The sequence below is a fragment of the Bombina bombina genome, chromosome 3, assembly GCF_027579735.1.
Source record: "Bombina bombina isolate aBomBom1 chromosome 3, aBomBom1.pri, whole genome shotgun sequence".
NCBI lineage: Eukaryota > Metazoa > Chordata > Amphibia > Anura > Bombinatoridae > Bombina > Bombina bombina.
Genome location: NC_069501.1, coordinates 112,752,753 through 112,770,393, shown reverse-complemented (window position 1 = coordinate 112,770,393; position 17,641 = coordinate 112,752,753). Strand labels below are relative to the sequence as shown.

The 17,641-nt window shown below is 41.0% G+C and overlaps 1 protein-coding gene across 1 annotated transcript in view; it reads right to left on the bottom strand.

The window, feature by feature from the left end:
• The window catches only part of PATL2 (PAT1 homolog 2), a 106,822-nt gene that overhangs the window by 5,381 nt on the left and 83,800 nt on the right, over positions 1–17,641 (bottom strand). The window contains exons 15-16 of the mRNA XM_053705958.1: positions 3,562–3,721; positions 3,322–3,462 (exon numbers count right to left, since the gene is read on the bottom strand). Coding sequence (XP_053561933.1) covers positions 3,322–3,462; positions 3,562–3,721 — 301 coding nt within the window. The remainder of the gene's footprint in view (positions 1–3,321; positions 3,463–3,561; positions 3,722–17,641) is intronic.

Genomic DNA, 17,641 nt, shown 5'->3' with positions numbered 1-17,641 from the left:
GTGTTCAAATAATGACTAGTTTGATAACTTGAGTATGAACTTCTTGTTAATGTTGAAAACCCACAATTTTAAAAAAACAAAGTACATACAGTAGGTAAAAACTGAAAGGCACTCGTGCAATAAATGTGCATTTAGCAACAATGCTTCTAGTAGCATTTTCAGCACTGTGTGGAATTTGAATGCTGGCACAAAGCAGCATATGTACGTATGCAGCTATAACTGCTACTAGTGAAAGCTAATATAATATAAAAAAGTTTCTACACAAAACAAATGCATTAATAAACATCAACGATGATAAATTAAAGTGTTTCAGGTCCGGCTAAAATAAAAAAAAAATAGAAGTTACGTTGCGAAACACTGAATTGGAAAAGCTAATATTTTTGTTGAGGGACATGAAACCTAAAATGTATTTTTGTGCGATTCAGATGGAACAGATTGTTAAAACAATGTTCCAAATTACTTCCATCATCAACTTTGTTTCAGTCTCTTAGAATCCTTTGTTGAAAGAGCAGCAATGCACTACTGGGAGCTAGCTGAACCCACATGGTGAGCCAATAAGACCAATGTGTATAGCCATCAATCAGATGCACTATTGCTGCTGCTAATGATATGTGAATATGATTTTTTAACAAGATACCAAGAGAGCAAAACAAAATGTAATAGAATGTGCAATTTTTAAACCTATTTCCAATTTACTTCCATCTAAATCATGAAATTTTTATTTTACTGTCCCTTTAAAGGACACTAAAAGTAAGGTGTTAAAGTAGAAATGTTCAACTGGGCCACATGCAGCCATCTTTACTAGTTTTTGCGGCCTCTGGGTAAAGTCAAAACTAAGAATTTGTGCCAAAATAAATAAAATAGAACTAAATGCGTTTTGTATTATTCTGGTGGTGGACAAACAAGATGGCTCCAACTCAGGCATCTGGAGGGGAGAACAGCAGATAGAGGATGCCCGAAAGCCATACCTAAATCAGGCCCTGTGCCGCTTGACAGTTTCGGAAAGTGTGCAGCCATAAATTTATATCCGGCCCTTAGGGGTCCTAAAATACAGATCTGAAGCCCAGGAAGGTGTCCATCAGTTTTAGAGTAAACTATGTATTCGACAGCTTGAAAATGTGACGCTAATGGAAGATGAAGAGTGGTCATGTATTGGCATATAGTCAAAATGTAGAGTGTGTGCTAAAACATTTTGCAGAACGTTTTTGATCTTAAAAAGTTAAAAGGGCATGAAAGTAGAAAAAAAAAATTGCTTTTTCTGAACCATTACAAGTTTTAAGAGATTACTTCTCCTCTATCAAGTTTACTTTATGTTTTTCAACAAAGGATGCTAAGAGAGCACCTTGGTAGGCTCAGGAGCATCAATGCAATACTGAGAGCTAGCTGGCAATTCGGGGCCACACATGTCTCTTGTCATAGGCTCACCAGATGTGTTCACCTACTTCACAGTAGTGCATTGGTGATCTGGAGCTGACTTTAATCTCTTAGCAGGTATTAAACCGCTTTTAAACACATAATTTATTCAAGCAATAGTGCAAGAATAAATTGTTGTAACACAGCAAGGACATACATACATACATACAGCTGCAAAAATATAAAGGAAACACTAAAATAACACATCCTAGATCTGAATGAATTAAATATTCTAATGAAATACTTTGTTCTTTACATAGTTGAATGTGCTGACAACAAAATATCACCCAAAAATTAAAAAAAAATTGAAATCAAATGTTTCAACCCATGGAGTTCTGAATTTGGAGTCACACTCAAAAGTGGAAAAACACACTACAGGCTGATCCAACTTTGATGTAATGTCCTTAAAACAAGTCAAAATGAGGCTCAGTAGTGTGTGGCCTCCACGTGCCTGTATGACCTCCCTACAACGCCTGTGCATGCTCGCATGCTCCTGATGAGGTGGCGGATGGTCTCCTGAGGGATCTCCTCCTAGACCTGGACTAAAGCATCTGCCAACTCCTGAACAGTCTGTAGTGCAAAGTGACGTTGGTGGATGGAGCGAGACATGATGTCCCAAATGTGCTCACTTGGATTCCGGTCTGGGGAACGGGCGGGCCAATCCATAACATCAATGCCTTCGTCTTGCAGGAACTGCTGACACACTTCAGCTACATGAAGTCTAGCATTGTCTTGCATTAGGAGGAACCCAGGGCCAACCGCACAAGCATATGGTCTCTCAAAGGGTCTGAGGATCTCAGTACCTAATGACAATCACATGGAGGGCTGTGCGGCCCCCCAAAGAAATGCCACCCCACACCATTACTGACCCACTGCCAAACCGGTCATGCTTGAGGATGTTGCAGGCAGCAGAACATTCTCCATGGCATCTCCAGACTCTGTCACATGTGCTCAGTGTGAACCTGCTTTCATCTGTGAAGAGCACAGGGCGCCAGTGAAGAATTTGCCAATCTTGGTGTTCTCTGGCAAATGCCAAAACGTCCTGCACAGTGTTGGGTTGTAAGCACAACCCTCACCTGTGGACGTCGGGCCCTCATACCACCCTCATGGAGTCTGTTTCTGACCGTTTGAGCAGACACATGCACATTTGTGGCCTGCTGGAAGTCATTTTTCAGGGCTCTGGCAGTGCTCCTACTGTTCCTCCTTGCACAAAGGCAGAGGTAGCGGTCCTGCTGCTGGGTTTTTGCCCTCCTACGGCCTCCTCCACGTCTCCTGATGTACTGGCCTGTCTCCTGGTAGCGCCTCCATGCTCTGGACACTACGCTGACACACAGCAATCCTTCTTGCCACAGCTCGCATTGATGTGCCATCCTGGATGAGATGCACTACCTGAGCCACTTGTGTGGGTTGTAGACTCTGTCTCATACTACTACTACTACTAGAGTGAAAGCACCGCCAGCATTCAAAAGTGACCAACACATCAGCCAGAAAGCATAGGAACTGAGAAGTGGACTGTGGTCACCACCTTCAGAACCACTCCTTTATTGGGGGTGTCTTGCCAATTGCCTATAATTTCCACCTGTTGTCTATCCCATTTGCACAACAGCAAGTGAAATGGATTGTCACTCAGTGTTGCTTCTTAAGTGGACAGTCTGATTTCACAGAAGTGTGATTGACTTGGAACATACATACCCATCCCATGTGTTATAAGCTTAATTCTAGAGGACAAAAGAAGTCTGTACATTGATCTATAAAATCGCAGAGGATTGATGGCACGATCAGGGCTTCACAATGTCTTCAACTATACAAACGTGTGTGGTGCACAAGCATTTTCTTACACTTTGAAAAAGAATGAAGGCTTTATACATATAATAATGCAAACATATGAGATTTTAAGTTGCAAAGTACCTGATTCTGAAAGGCCATAGTAAGAGGCGAATCACAAGTCTCCAGCAGTGGTCTTGTGAGTTCTTGAAGAATTTCAATTAGCTCAGTAAATGACAGTCTATTAATTATTACAGTCACAGGACTATAGAGAACTGAAAGAGACTTGAGGAGAATAAAAATAAATAAAAAAAAATATATACTTTTATATACAAACTTAAAGCTGCAAGCCCTACATACGATTTAGGTTTTAAAATGTGTTACCTCTTCAACAGCATCATTCTTTATGAGAAAAGCCAAGTGTTGAACAATGACACGAAGTATCTCCTCTGCCTGCTCATGCTGCAGAAATGGAAGGAGCCGAGCTGTTAACTTTTTGCCTTTCCCCACTTTTAACAGCTGCAAATACTGATTATCCGTTTCCCTATTTTAAAAATATACAAGCAAAAACACCACATTATAAAAAGGTCTTTAAGAGCGCGAGAAGTTACTATGGTTTAGCAAGTTATCCAGATTCAGTTTGTTCATCAGAACACCGGATGCTGGGTTTAAGGGTTTGGAACCTTTTCAGGATCCCATGCACAAATAATTAAACAGTTAACATATTAGTTTAGATTACAACTTTGCTTATTAGAGAACACATATATGCCTTTAAGAGTATATAAGACATATTACACTTGTATATCACTCTGAATCATGAAAGAAAAAAAAAATAAAAGAAAAAAATTTATGCTTACCTGATAAATGTATTTCTCTTGTGGTGTATCCAGTCCACGGATTCATCCATTACTTGTGGGATATTCTCCTTCCCAACAGGAAGCTACAAGAGGATCACCCACAGCAGAGCTGTCTATATAGCTCCTCCCCTTCCTGCCACCTCCAGTCATTTGACCGAAGACAAGCAAGAGAAAGGAGAAACTATAGGGTGCAGTGGTGACTGTAGTTTAAAAATAAAAAACACCTGCCTTAAAGTGACAGGGCGGGCCGTGGACTGGATACACCACAAGAGAAATAAATTTATCAGGTAAGCATAAATTTTGTTTTCTCTTGTAAGGTGTATCCAGTCCACGGATTCATCCATTACTTGTGGGATACCAATACCAAAGCTATAGGACACGGATGAAGGGAGGGACAAGGCAGGCGCATAAACGGAAGGCACCACTGCCTGTAAGACCTGTCTCTCAAAAATAGCCTCCGAAGAAGCAAAAGTATCAAATTTGTAGAATTTAGAAAAAGTATGAAGCGAAGACCATTAAAAGCCCATGTGAAAGCCACCACTCTAGTGGAATGAGCTGTAATTCTTTCAGGAGGCCGCTGGCCAGCAGTCTCATAAGCTAAGTGGATTATACTTCTTAACCAAAAAGAAAGAAGTTGCTGAAGCCTTTTGGCCTCTTCTCTGTCCAGAGTAGACAACAAACAATGCCGATGTTTGACGAAAATCCTTTAAAGCACGAACCACGTCAAGATTATGTAATAGACGTTCCTTCTTTGAAGAAGGATTAGGACACAGTGACGGAACAACAATCTCCTTAGGAAGAAACCCAGGTTTGGTACGCAAAACTACCTTATCTGCATGGAAGATCAGATAAGGGGAATCACACTGTAAAGCAGATAACTCTGAAACTCTTCGAGCCGAAGAGATAGCTACCAAAAATAGAACTTTCCAAGAAAAAAGCTTGATATCTATGGAATGCAGAGGTTCAAACGGAACCCCTTGAACTGAAAGAACTCAATTTAAACTCCTTGGGGCCCATTTATCAAAGGGCTTGCGGACCTGATCCGACACTGCGGATCAGGTCCGCAAGACCTCGCTAAATGCGGAGAGCAATACGCTCTCCACATTTAACATTGCACCAGCAGCTCACAAGAGCTGCTGGTGCAACGCCGCCCCCTGCTGACTCGCGGCCAATCGGCCGCCAGCAGGGAGCTGTCAATCAACCCGATCGTATTCGATCGGGTTGATTTCCGGCGGTTCCTGTCCGCCTGCTCAGAGCAGGCGGACAGGGTTATGAAGCAGCGGTCTTTAGACCGCTGCTTCATAACTTGTGTTTCTGGCGAGTCTGAAGACTCGCCAGAAACACGGCCCTTCAAGCTCCATACGGAGCTTGATAAATGGGCCTGCATGGCGGAGCAACAGGTTTAAACACAGGCTTGATTCTTACTAAAGCCTGACAAAACGCCTGAACGTCTGGAACATCCGCCAGACGCTTGTGCAAAAGGACAGAGCAGAAATCTGTCCCTTTAAGGAACTAGCTGACAATCCCTTCTCCAATCCTTCTTGGAGAAAAGATAATATCCTGGGAATCCTGACTTTAATCCATGAGTAACCCTTGGATTCACACCAATGAAGATATTTACACCATATCTTATGATAGATTATCCTGGTGACAGGCTTTCAAGCCTGAATTAAGGTATCAATGACCGACTCGGAGAAACCACGTTTTGATAAAATCAAGCGTTCAATCTCCAAGCAGTCAGCCGCAGAGAAATTAGATTTGGATGGTTGTAAGGACCCTGAAGTAGAAGGTCCTGCCTCAGCGGCAGAGTCCATGGTTGAAAGGATGACATGTCCACCAGATCTGCATACCAAGTCCTGCGTGGCCACGCAGGTGCTATCAAAATCACAGAAGCTCTCTCCTGCTTGATCTTGGCAATCAGATGAGGGAGCAGAGGAAACGGTGGAAACACATAAGCCAGGTTGAAAGACCAAGGCGCTGCTAGAGCATCTATCAGCGCTGCCTTGGGATCCCTGGACCTGGATCCGTAACAAGGAAGCTTGGCGTTCTGACGAGACGCCATGAGATCCAGTTCTGGTTTGCCCCAAAGTTGAATCAACTGTGCAAACACCTCCGGATCGAGTTCCCACTCCCCCGGATGAAAAGTCTGTTGACTTAGAAAATCCACCTCCCAGTTCTCTACTCCTGGGATATGGATTGCTGATAGATGGCAAGAGTGAACCTCTGCCCATAGAATTATTTTTGAAACCTCCAACATTGCTAGGGAACTACTCAGGAAAACACAAGGTTTGCAACCGCACTACACAAGTACAAGGGGAGTGCCTATGTATATCTACTGTAGGTTCAAATGTAGATATAGGCTGGGGTGCTTATGCAAGAATCGGAGATTCAGAAAAAAACTTGAGCCAAAAATAGATTAATGGCTTGGTATAGGATGCATATATTTAGGATGCTAAATATATGCATCCTATACCGAGCCATTAATCTATATTTTCCGACTGAAATCTGATGAACCTGACTGCAGCAAGCGGAGGCCAAGCCTGAAGAGCATTGAATATCGCACTTAGTTCCAGAATGTTTATCGGAAGGAGTGCCTCCTCCTGAGTCCACAAGCCCTGAGCCTTCAGGGAGTTCCAGACTGCACCCCAGCCCAGAAGGCCGGCATCTGTCATTACTATTGTCCAATCTGGCCTGCGGAAGGTCATACCCTTGGACAGATGGACCCGAGTGTAATAAACCTAATATTTCTTAGGTTTATGGTGTAGTTAGAGTGGAGGAAATCTTAGTCTAATATATTTGAATTGTCACACCAATCTTTTAAGTGAACTCTATTAAAAGTGCCACCTTTGAATTAGTGTATTTATTAGATAAGATGTTACTTAGGTTTACTCTGAACTGTTATTTTAACAGACAGTAGCAAATTCAACTGGAATTCTTAAGTTAAAGCAAGCTTCAGATACAGCAGTGTTAGATAGGTATAATTGAAGACTCTTTAGCAGGTTAGTAATTAGCAAGCAGGATGAGAAACAAATGGAATGCAATACTTTCTATTAGGAAGCTTTTAGCAAACAGTCAGTAATGGTAGTAGCGTACTGAAGTGGATTTAAATCAATTGCTTCTGTTTAAATGAAACATGCAGTCTATATTTCAGTTGTAGCTTTAAATAGATTCCAGAATAGTTTGAAAGAAGCAACTTACTTAACACTGAAGGAGTTAACAGTCCGGTGCACACAGCAGCTCCTTGAGACTCTGTTGCTGAGGGGGAGGTGATTAAGCAGTGAGACCGCAGGAGTTAGAGAGTTCAGCGTGTGACGTCAGTCTGCACACAGCAGATGCCGAAGGTGAGAGCTGCAGAGTGAATCTAAATAGAATTAAGTTGTTTAATGTAGCGGAACAGCAGTAGATTACCTTGATAAGTAGATTCCACAGAATTCTGTTCAGAAGATATAGGACTGGGTGTTATTTGTCTCCTCTGATGTTATGCGTAACAGATACGCTTGCTGTTTCCTTTGCAGGAGAGATGACAGTCTATAAAAAAGAATGGCAGAATAATAAATCCTTTTGCACACACAAATAGACTATGAAATTCCAAAGTAAGGCAGACTGTGGTTTGAGAGAAAAACGAAGTTTAGCTCCAGCTTAGGTGAAGGTGTGACTACAGGAAGTTCACAAAATACTAAGCAAGGCTTTAGGTGTGACCAGGTGTTTTATAGGGGGCGTGATGAAACTATTGGATAGGAAACTTAAAGGTATACAACCATATGCTAAAATCCTGACATGACCCCCTCCTCAAGCAAGCTGATCCTCAGCTTGGGGTCTAGGACGGTCTGGGTATCGTCGGTGAAATAAAGACACCAGACGTGGTGCCGATAAATTGGTAGAAGGTTCCCAACTATCTTCTTCTTCAGTGAAGTTCTTCCATCGCACAAGGTATTGGAGAACCCCTCTAGAGTATCGAGAATCCATGATCCGTTGAACCTCAAAAACGTCAGTATCCGAGGGTGTCATAGCTGTGGGTATCAGAGGAACAGAAGATCTGGTTGGCAAATAAGGTTTTAACAAGGAGACATGGAAGGTAGGGTGGATTGACATGGAGGAGGGCAACTGTAGGGTAACTGCATTGTTGTTTACCACTTTCGTTATTGGAAAAGGACCACAAAATTTTTGAACAAGCTTCTTACTGGGAAAATGGAATTTCAAATTCTTTGTTGATAACCACACTTGGTCCCCAACTTTATAGTCAGGTGGTTTTCTATGTCTCAAATCGTAGTAGCTTTTTTGAGAGGCTTGAGCTTTCTGAATGTTATCCTTAATAAAGTTGAAATTATCCAAGATGGTATTTTTTAAGTCGTCTACTAGTGGGGAGTTGGATGGGTTAGAAGAGATGGAAGTGAATCTAGGATGGAACCCATAATTAGCGTAAAATGGGGTTAGTTTAGTTGATGAACTAGTTAGATTATTATAAGCGTATTCTGCGTAAGGTAAGAATTTCACCCAATCACTTTGTTGATAGGAGCAGAAGCATCGGAGATACTCATCTAACCACTGATTTACCCTCTCAGTCTGTCCGTTTGCTTGTGGGTGAAAGGAGGTAGTGTAATGGTGTTGGATATTCAGAGTTTTACAGAGATCCTTCCAAAAACGGGAGGTAAACTGAGTACCTCTATCGGAGATGATCACTGTAGGTAACCCATGTAATTTCAATATGTTGTCCAGGAAGAGTGTGGCAGTTTCGGAAGATGTGGGTAGTTTATGGTATGGCAAAAAATGAGCCATTTTAGTGAATGTATCTATAACAACCATTATAGTGGTTTGGTTTTTTGAGGGAGGTAAATCTACTATAAAATCAACACCAATTTGTTGCCAAGGTTGGTTCGATACTGGTAAAGAGATTAGTAATCCGTAAGGTGAAGCTCTGTCAGTCTTTGATATCTGACATGTAACACAACTTTTAATGTATTCTGTGACTGTGTTTTTCATCTGTGGCCACCAGAAATTCCTGGAAAGTAGTTCTAATGTTCTTTTAACTCCTGGATGTCCTGCCAAGGGTGAATCATGATGCTCAACAAGTACCTTTTGTCGTAGTTCTGTTGGAAGAAAAATACGTTTGTTGAAATAGTAGACGCCATCTATTAAAGTTGTATCTTTGTTTGTAAGTGGAGCTTGATTTGAAGAAGAATTCTTTACTTCTGTAAGGAAGTCTGAGGTAATCCCAATGAATTTTTCTGCTGGGATGATAGTATTAGGTATCGATGGTTCTGATTTGTTTGACATATGTCTGGAGAGGGCATCTGCTTTACCGTTTTTATGAGCAGGTCGATAGATGATCTGAAAATCAAACCTGGAAAAGTAAAGGCTCCATCTTACTTGTCGTGCGGACAAGGTCTTGTTATTTTGGAGGTATTGTAGATTTTTGTGATCTGTAAAAATTATGATAGGATGATGAGCACCTTCTAGTAAATGCCTCCAAAATTCAAGGGATCTTCTAATAGCCAACAATTCCTTGTCTCCGATTGTGTAGTTCATCTCTGCAGGGGACATGATTTTGGAAAAGAAAGAAACTGGATGCAATGGTTCATCTTGAGATGTACGTTGAGATAACACTGCTCCAATTGCATAATCAGAAGAGTCTACTTCTAACACAAATTGTAGGTTGATGTTTGGAAATCGTAGTATAGGGGCGGATATGAAACATTCTTTCAGTTGTTGAAAAACTTCAAGATGACTTTGTGTCCAGTGGAAAGGTACAGATGCACCTGTGAGTTGTGTAAGTGGTTTTACAATAGCAGAAAAGTTTTTGATAAATTTTCGATAATAGTTAGTGAAGCCAAGAAACCTCTGTAGTTCCTTTTTGTTTGTTGGTACTGGCCAATCTCTTACTGCATCAACCTTCTCCATTTGCATTTGTATCCCTGAAGGGGAAATTGTGTACCCCAGAAAAGATATTGAGGTTTGATGAAACGAACATTTCTCCAATTTTGCATACAATTTGTGAACCTTCAATCTAGCCAATACCCAGCGTACATGCTTTATGTGTTGAGAGAGAGAACTGGAATATATCAGTATGTCGTCAAGATATACCACGACGCAGATGTCCAGTAGGTCACGAAATATGTCGTTTATGAAGTGTTGGAATGCTGCGGGCGCATTACAAAGGCCGAATGGCATTACAAGATATTCGAATAATCCGTATCTGGTTCGGAAGGCAGTAAGCCATTCATCACCTTCCCTAATACGGATTAGGTTGTATGCGCCACGCAGATCAAGTTTGGTGAATATTGTAGCCTTAGTGAGACGTTCGATTAATTCTGGGATGAGGGGAAGTGGATAGCGGTTTTTAACTGTGCGTTTGTTCAACTCTCTGTAGTCGATTATCGGTCTCAAACTGGCGTCTTTATTTGTCACAAAGAACATTCCAGCAGCAGTGGGTGACGATGAAGGGCGAATAAACCCTTTTTTCAGGTTTTCCTGTAGATATTGCTTCAAATGATCAAGTTCTGCCTGGCTCAAAGGGTAAAGGTGTCCCACTGGAAGAGTTGATCCAGGGATAAGTTCTATAGGGCAGTCATATACCCTGTGGGGTGGTAAGGCTTCTGCTTCAGTTTTACTAAAGACCTCCTTAAAATCTTCATATTGTTCAGGAATAGGGACTTCTTCTATGAGTGATAGTACTGTTTCATGTTGTGGGTAACAAGTATTAGTACAATAAGAAGATTGAAGTGAGATAGCGAAGGAGGTCCAATCTATCTTAGGGTTATGTAATTGTAACCAATGTATACCTAAAATTATAGGGAAATGTGGAGATGGAATAATATCGAATGTGATATATTCAGTATGACCCATGTCAGTGGTGACAAGTAGTGGTACGGTATGATGTGTGATGGGACCCACAGTAAGTGATGAACCATCAATAACTTTAAGAGACACTGGTATTTCTTTCTTAACAGAAGGTATTTTATTGTTGGTTACAAGTGTTGAATCAATAAAGTTGCCGAAGGCTCCAGAATCTATGATGGCTTCTGTTTCCAGTCTTCTAAGGTCCCACTGTAGTAGGAGAGAAAGATTGCAGTAAGTAGATGATTTATTTGAGTAACGTGCATTATGTAAGAAAATACACTTACTTTTTTGTTTATTCCTGCGTAAGGTGGGGCAATCAGAAACTGTGTGATTCGGATTGGCGCAGTACATACACAACTGTTTAGATCTTCTTCTCAAACGCTCCTCAGGGGTGAGTGGTCCTCTAAGGACTCCTATCTCCATAGGTGTTGTGTGGTTCGTAGAGGATGTAGACGCTGCAGAATAGCCAGAGGCTTGGGCCCGTGTTGTTGAATCAATTTGTACGCGTTCTGCCTTCCTTTCTCGCAATCTTCTGTCTATTTGTGTGGCTAATTTTATCAGAGCTTCTAAATTAGATGGCAATTCAATTCGAGCGAGCTCATCCTTAATGCTTTCTGACAGTCCCAATCTATATTGGTTCCTGAGAGATATCATACTCCATGAGGAGTCAGATGCATATAACTTAAATTCTGCTGTATAATCTTCAACCGGTTTCTTACCTTGCTTTAGACTTCTCATTCTTTGTTCAGCGGTCAGTTGCACATCAGTCTCCTGATATAACTCATCTAAAGCTTCAAAAAAATCTGTCAAAGAATTTAGTAGTGGAGAATTAGATTCAAACAATTGATCTGCCCATTTTCTTGGTTCAGCTTTTAAAAATGAGACAGTAGTGAGTACCTTCACCCTGTCAGTAGGGTAAGTAAGTGGCTTTAAGTTATACAGTAAATAACAGGCATTTTTGAATTGCCTGTAATTCCTTCTTTCACCTGAAAACACTTCGGGAAGACATACCTGGGGTTCTGGTGCTTGAAATCTTTGATTCTTAGTGTCCTTAATCAATTCTCTTAACACCTGGTTCTCCACCTGCAAATCCAAAATTGCTTGCCCCATCTGATCAACTTTCTGATTTAAATTATACACAATTTGTGGTAGTTCAGCAGGATCCATACTAATAACTTCCTATTACTTTTTAAGGCTTAGTATTATGTAATAAACCTAATATTTCTTAGGTTTATGGTGTAGTTAGAGTGGAGGAAATCTTAGTCTAATATATTTGAATTGTCACACCAATCTTTTAAGTGAACTCTATTAAAAGTGCCACCTTTGAATTAGTGTATTTATTAGATAAGATGTTACTTAGGTTTACTCTGAACTGTTATTTTAACAGACAGTAGCAAATTCAACTGGAATTCTTAAGTTAAAGCAAGCTTCAGATACAGCAGTGTTAGATAGGTATAATTGAAGACTCTTTAGCAGGTTAGTAATTAGCAAGCAGGATGAGAAACAAATGGAATGCAATACTTTCTATTAGGAAGCTTTTAGCAAACAGTCAGTAATGGTAGTAGCGTACTGAAGTGGATTTAAATCAATTGCTTCTGTTTAAATGAAACATGCAGTCTATATTTCAGTTGTAGCTTTAAATAGATTCCAGAATAGTTTGAAAGAAGCAACTTACTTAACACTGAAGGAGTTAACAGTCCGGTGCACACAGCAGCTCCTTGAGACTCTGTTGCTGAGGGGGAGGTGATTAAGCAGTGAGACCGCAGGAGTTAGAGAGTTCAGCGTGTGACGTCAGTCTGCACACAGCAGATGCCGAAGGTGAGAGCTGCAGAGTGAATCTAAATAGAATTAAGTTGTTTAATGTAGCGGAACAGCAGTAGATTACCTTGATAAGTAGATTCCACAGAATTCTGTTCAGAAGATATAGGACTGGGTGTTATTTGTCTCCTCTGATGTTATGCGTAACAGATACGCTTGCTGTTTCCTTTGCAGGAGAGATGACAGTCTATAAAAAAGAATGGCAGAATAATAAATCCTTTTGCACACACAAATAGACTATGAAATTCCAAAGTAAGGCAGACTGTGGTTTGAGAGAAAAACGAAGTTTAGCTCCAGCTTAGGTGAAGGTGTGACTACAGGAAGTTCACAAAATACTAAGCAAGGCTTTAGGTGTGACCAGGTGTTTTATAGGGGGCGTGATGAAACTATTGGATAGGAAACTTAAAGGTATACAACCATATGCTAAAATCCTGACACCGAGACAGCCACCAGAGAAGAGAATCTCTGGTCTCTTGATCCAGATTTAGTAGAGGGGACAAATCTGTGTAATCCCCATTCCACTGACTGAGCATGCAGAGTTGCAGCGGTCTGAGATGTAGGCGAGCAAACGGCACCATGTCCATTGCCGCTATCTTTAAGCCGATTACTTCCATACACTGAGCCACTTAAGGGCGAGAAGTAGAATAAAGAACACAGCAGGAATTTAGAAGCTTTGACAACCTGGCCTCTGTCTGATAGATCCTGTAGAAATTAAGATTTACCCGAGTTCCTAGGAAGGAGACTCTTGTGAGAGGGGATAGAGAACTCTTTTCTTCGTTCACTTTCCACCCATCAGACCTCAGGAATGCCAGCACAATGTCCGTATGGGACCTGGCAATTTGAAAATTCGACGCCTGTATCAGAATGTCATCTAGGTAAGGGGCTACTGCTATACCCCGCGGCCTTAGGACCGATAGGAGTGACCCTAGAACCTTCGTAAAGATTCTTGGTGCCGTAGCTAACCCAAAGGGAAGAGCCACAAACTGGTAATGCCTGTCTAGGAAGGCGAACCTGAGAAACCGATGATGATCTCCGTGTATCCGAATGTATAGATAAGCATCCTTTAAATCCACGGTAGTCATATTGACCCTCCTGGATCATAGGAAGGATGGTTCGAATAGTCTCCATCTTGAAGGATGGGACCCTGAGAAATTTGTTTAGGATCTTGAGATCTAAGATTGGTCTGAAGGTTCCCTCTTTCTTGGGAATTACAAACAGATTTGAATAGAAGCATTGCCCCTGTTCCTCCTTTGGAACTGGGTGGATCACTCCCATAACTAGGAGGTCTTGAACACAATGTAAGAATGCCTCTCTTTATCTGGTTTGCAGATAATTGTGAGAGATGAAATCTCCCTTTTGGGGAAGAAGCTTTGAAGTCCAGAAGATATCCCTGGGACACAATTTCCAACGCCCAGGGATCCTGGACATCTCTTGCCCAAGCCTGGGCGAAGAGAGAAAGTCTGCCCCCTACTAGATCCGTTTCCGGATCGGGGGCTGATCTTTCATGCTGTCTTAGAGGCAGCAGAAGGTTTCTTGGCCGGCTTTCCTTTGTTCCAAGCCTGGTTAGGTCTCCAGACCGGCTTGGACTGGGCAAAATTTCCCTCTCGTTTTGTATTAGAGGAAGTTGAAGCTGCGCCACTCTTGAAATTTCGAAAGGAATGAAAATGTTTGGTCCTTAATTTGTTGGACCTATCCTGAGGAAGGGCGTGACCTTTTCCTCCAGTAATATCAGAAATTATCTCCTTCAGTCCATATTGAAGGGAATAAGAAGCTTAGACTTTGAAGTAACGTCAGCTGACCAGGATTTAAGCCATAGCGCCCTACACGCCTGAATAGCAAAACCTGAGTTATTAGCCGTTAGCTTGGTTAAATGAACAACGGCGTCAGAAACAAATGAATTGGCTAGCTTAAGAGCTTTAAGCTTGTCAAGGATATCATCCAATGGGGTTTCTACCTGTAGAGCCTCTTCTAGAGACTCAAACCAGAAGGCCGCAGCAGCAGTGACAGGGGCAATGCATGCAAGGGGCTGGAGAATAAAACCTTGTTGAATAAAAATTCTTAAGGTAACCCTCTAATTTTTTGTCCATTGGATCTAGAAAAGCACAACTGTCCTCGACAGGGATAGTTGTACGCTTCGCTAGGGTAGAGACTGCTCCTTCCACCTTAGGGACCGTTTGCCACAAGTCCTGTGTAGCGGCATCTATAGGAAACATCTTTTTAAAAACAGGAGGGGGAAAGAACGGTACACCTGGTCTATCCCATTCCTTAGTAATCATTTCTGAAAACCTCTTAGGTATTGGAAAAACATCAGTGTAAACAGGCACTGCATAGTATTTATCCAATTTCTCTGGGACTACAATGGCGTCACAGTCATCCAGAGTTGCTAAAACCTCCCTGAGCAACATGCAGAGGTGTTCAAGCTTAAATTTAAATGTAGACATATCAGAATCAGGTTGAAGTGTCTTCCCTGAGTCAGAAAAATCACCTACAGATAGAAGCTCTCCTGCTTCGGCTTCTGCACATTGTGAGGGTATATCAGACATAGCTACTAAAGCATCAGAGAGCTCTGTATTTGTTCTAGCCCCAGAGCTGTCTCGCTTTCCTTGTAACCCTGGCAGTTTGGACAATACCTCTGTAAGGGTATGATTCATAACTGCCGCCATGTCTTGTAAGGTATACGCAATGGGCGCGCTAGATGTACTTGGCGTCCCTTGAGCGGGAGTTATAGGCTCTGACACGTGGGGAGAGTTAGTCGGCATAACTTCCCCCTTGTCAATTTCCTCTGGTGATAAATCTTTTAAAGCCAGAATATGGTCTTTATAACTTATAGTAAGATCAGTGCATTTGGTACACATTCTAAGAGGGGGTTCCACAATGGCTTCTAAACATAATGAACAAGGAGTTTCCTCTATGTCAGACATGTTTAACAGACTAGTAATGAGACCAGCAAGCTTGGAAAACACTTTAATGTGAAAAAGCAGAATATAAAAACGGTACTGTGCCTTTAAGGGAAAAAAACAAACACAAAAACTGCAAAACAGTGAAAAAAAGCAGTTAACTATGAAATTTTTACAGTGTGTATAACAGACTAAAATAGCATTGCACCCACTTGCAAATGGATGATTAACCCCTCAGGCTCAAAAACGAAGCAAAAAAAAGGTAAAACAGTTGTAACAGTCACAAGCAAACTGCCACAGCTCTACTGTGGCTCCTACCTTCCCATAAAACGACTTTTGTAGGCACAAAAACCCTTTACAGAGGTCCAATATGACAGGGGACTCCTTCAGGGAAGCTGGATGTCTCAGAATGTAAAAAACAACTGCGCAATTTGAGCGCGAAAATAGGCCCCTCCCACCATGCACTCAAAGTGAAAGGGCCATAAATAACTACTCCTAGGAGAAATCTAGTCAGCCATGTGGAAAACTAGGCCCCAAATAAAGATTTATCACCCTCAGTAAAAAACGTTCTTTATATATTATGCAAATGTTTTACCTACTAAGCCATAAGAGCAAGTAACATGAATATTACCCTTTACTGCAAGCATGATGCCAATCACTGCAATCAGGCTTACCTTAAATATATCAGGCACTGTCAGCATTTTCTAGACCTTATCTCTCTAGAAAAAAATATACTGCACATACCTCAGAGCAGTCAATTCTGCAGGCCGCTCTCCCAGCTGAAGTTTCCCCATACTCTTCAGTTATGTGTGAGAACAGCAGTGGACCTTAGTTACAACCTGCTAAGATCAAAAACCTCAGGCAAAACTCTTCTTCTAATTTCTGCCTGAGGTAAAAACAGTCCAACGCCGGTACCGTTTAAAATAAACTTTTGATTGAAGATAAACTACACTATTTCACCACATCTCTCTTGATACTTCCTTTCTTGTCGAGAGCTGCAAGAGAATGACTGGAGGTGGCAGTTAGGGGAGGAGCTATATAGACAGCTCTGCTGTGGGTGATCCTCTTGCAGCTTCCTGTTGGGAAGGAGAATATCCCACAAGTAATGTATGAATCCGTGGACTGGATACACCTTACAAGAGAAAAAAAAAAAAATGTAGGTTTCATATATCTTTAACACCTTAGTGACCACAGCACTTTTCCCCATTTTCTGACCGTTTGGGACCAAGGCTATTTTTACATTTTTGTTTAGCTGTAGTTTTCCTCTTACTCATTTACTGTATCCACACATTATATACCGCTTTTCTCGCCATTAAATGGACTTTCTAAAGATACCATTATTTTCATCATATCTCATAATTTACTATAATTTTTTTTTTTTATAAAATAGGATGGAATTTTTTTTTTTTTTTTAAAATACACCACTTTTTCTAAATTTGACCCCCAAAATCTTACACATCTACAACCACCAAAAAACAACCATGCTAAATAATTTCTAAATTTTGTCCTGAGTTTAGAAACAGCCAATTTTTACATGTTCTTTGCTTTTTTTGCAAGTTATAGGGCAATAAGTACAAGTAGCACTTCGCTAATTTTGAAAACAAATGTCTTGGAAATAGCAATCGTTACATTGGAACCTGTCAGGAACCCCTGAATATCTCTTGACATGTATATTTTTTTTAGTAGACAACCCAAAGTATTGATCTAGGCCCATTTTGGTATATTTCATGCCATTATTTCACCGCCAAATGCAATCAAATAAAAAAAAAAAAAAAAAAAAAAAAAAAAAAAAAGAAGAAATAGTTCACTTTCACAAACTTTAGGTTTCTCACTGAAATTATTTACAAACAGCTTGTGCAATTATGGCACAAATGGTTGTAAAAGGGGTTAATTAGGTAGCTTGTAGTTTTAATTTTAGCTTTTGTGACATATGGCTTTGGCATTGCTTTTTGGTAATTAGAAGGCTGCTAAATGCTGCTGGGCACCACACTTTTATTATGCCCAGTAGTGAAGGGGTTAATTAGGTAGCTTGTAGTTTTAATTTTAGCTTTAGTG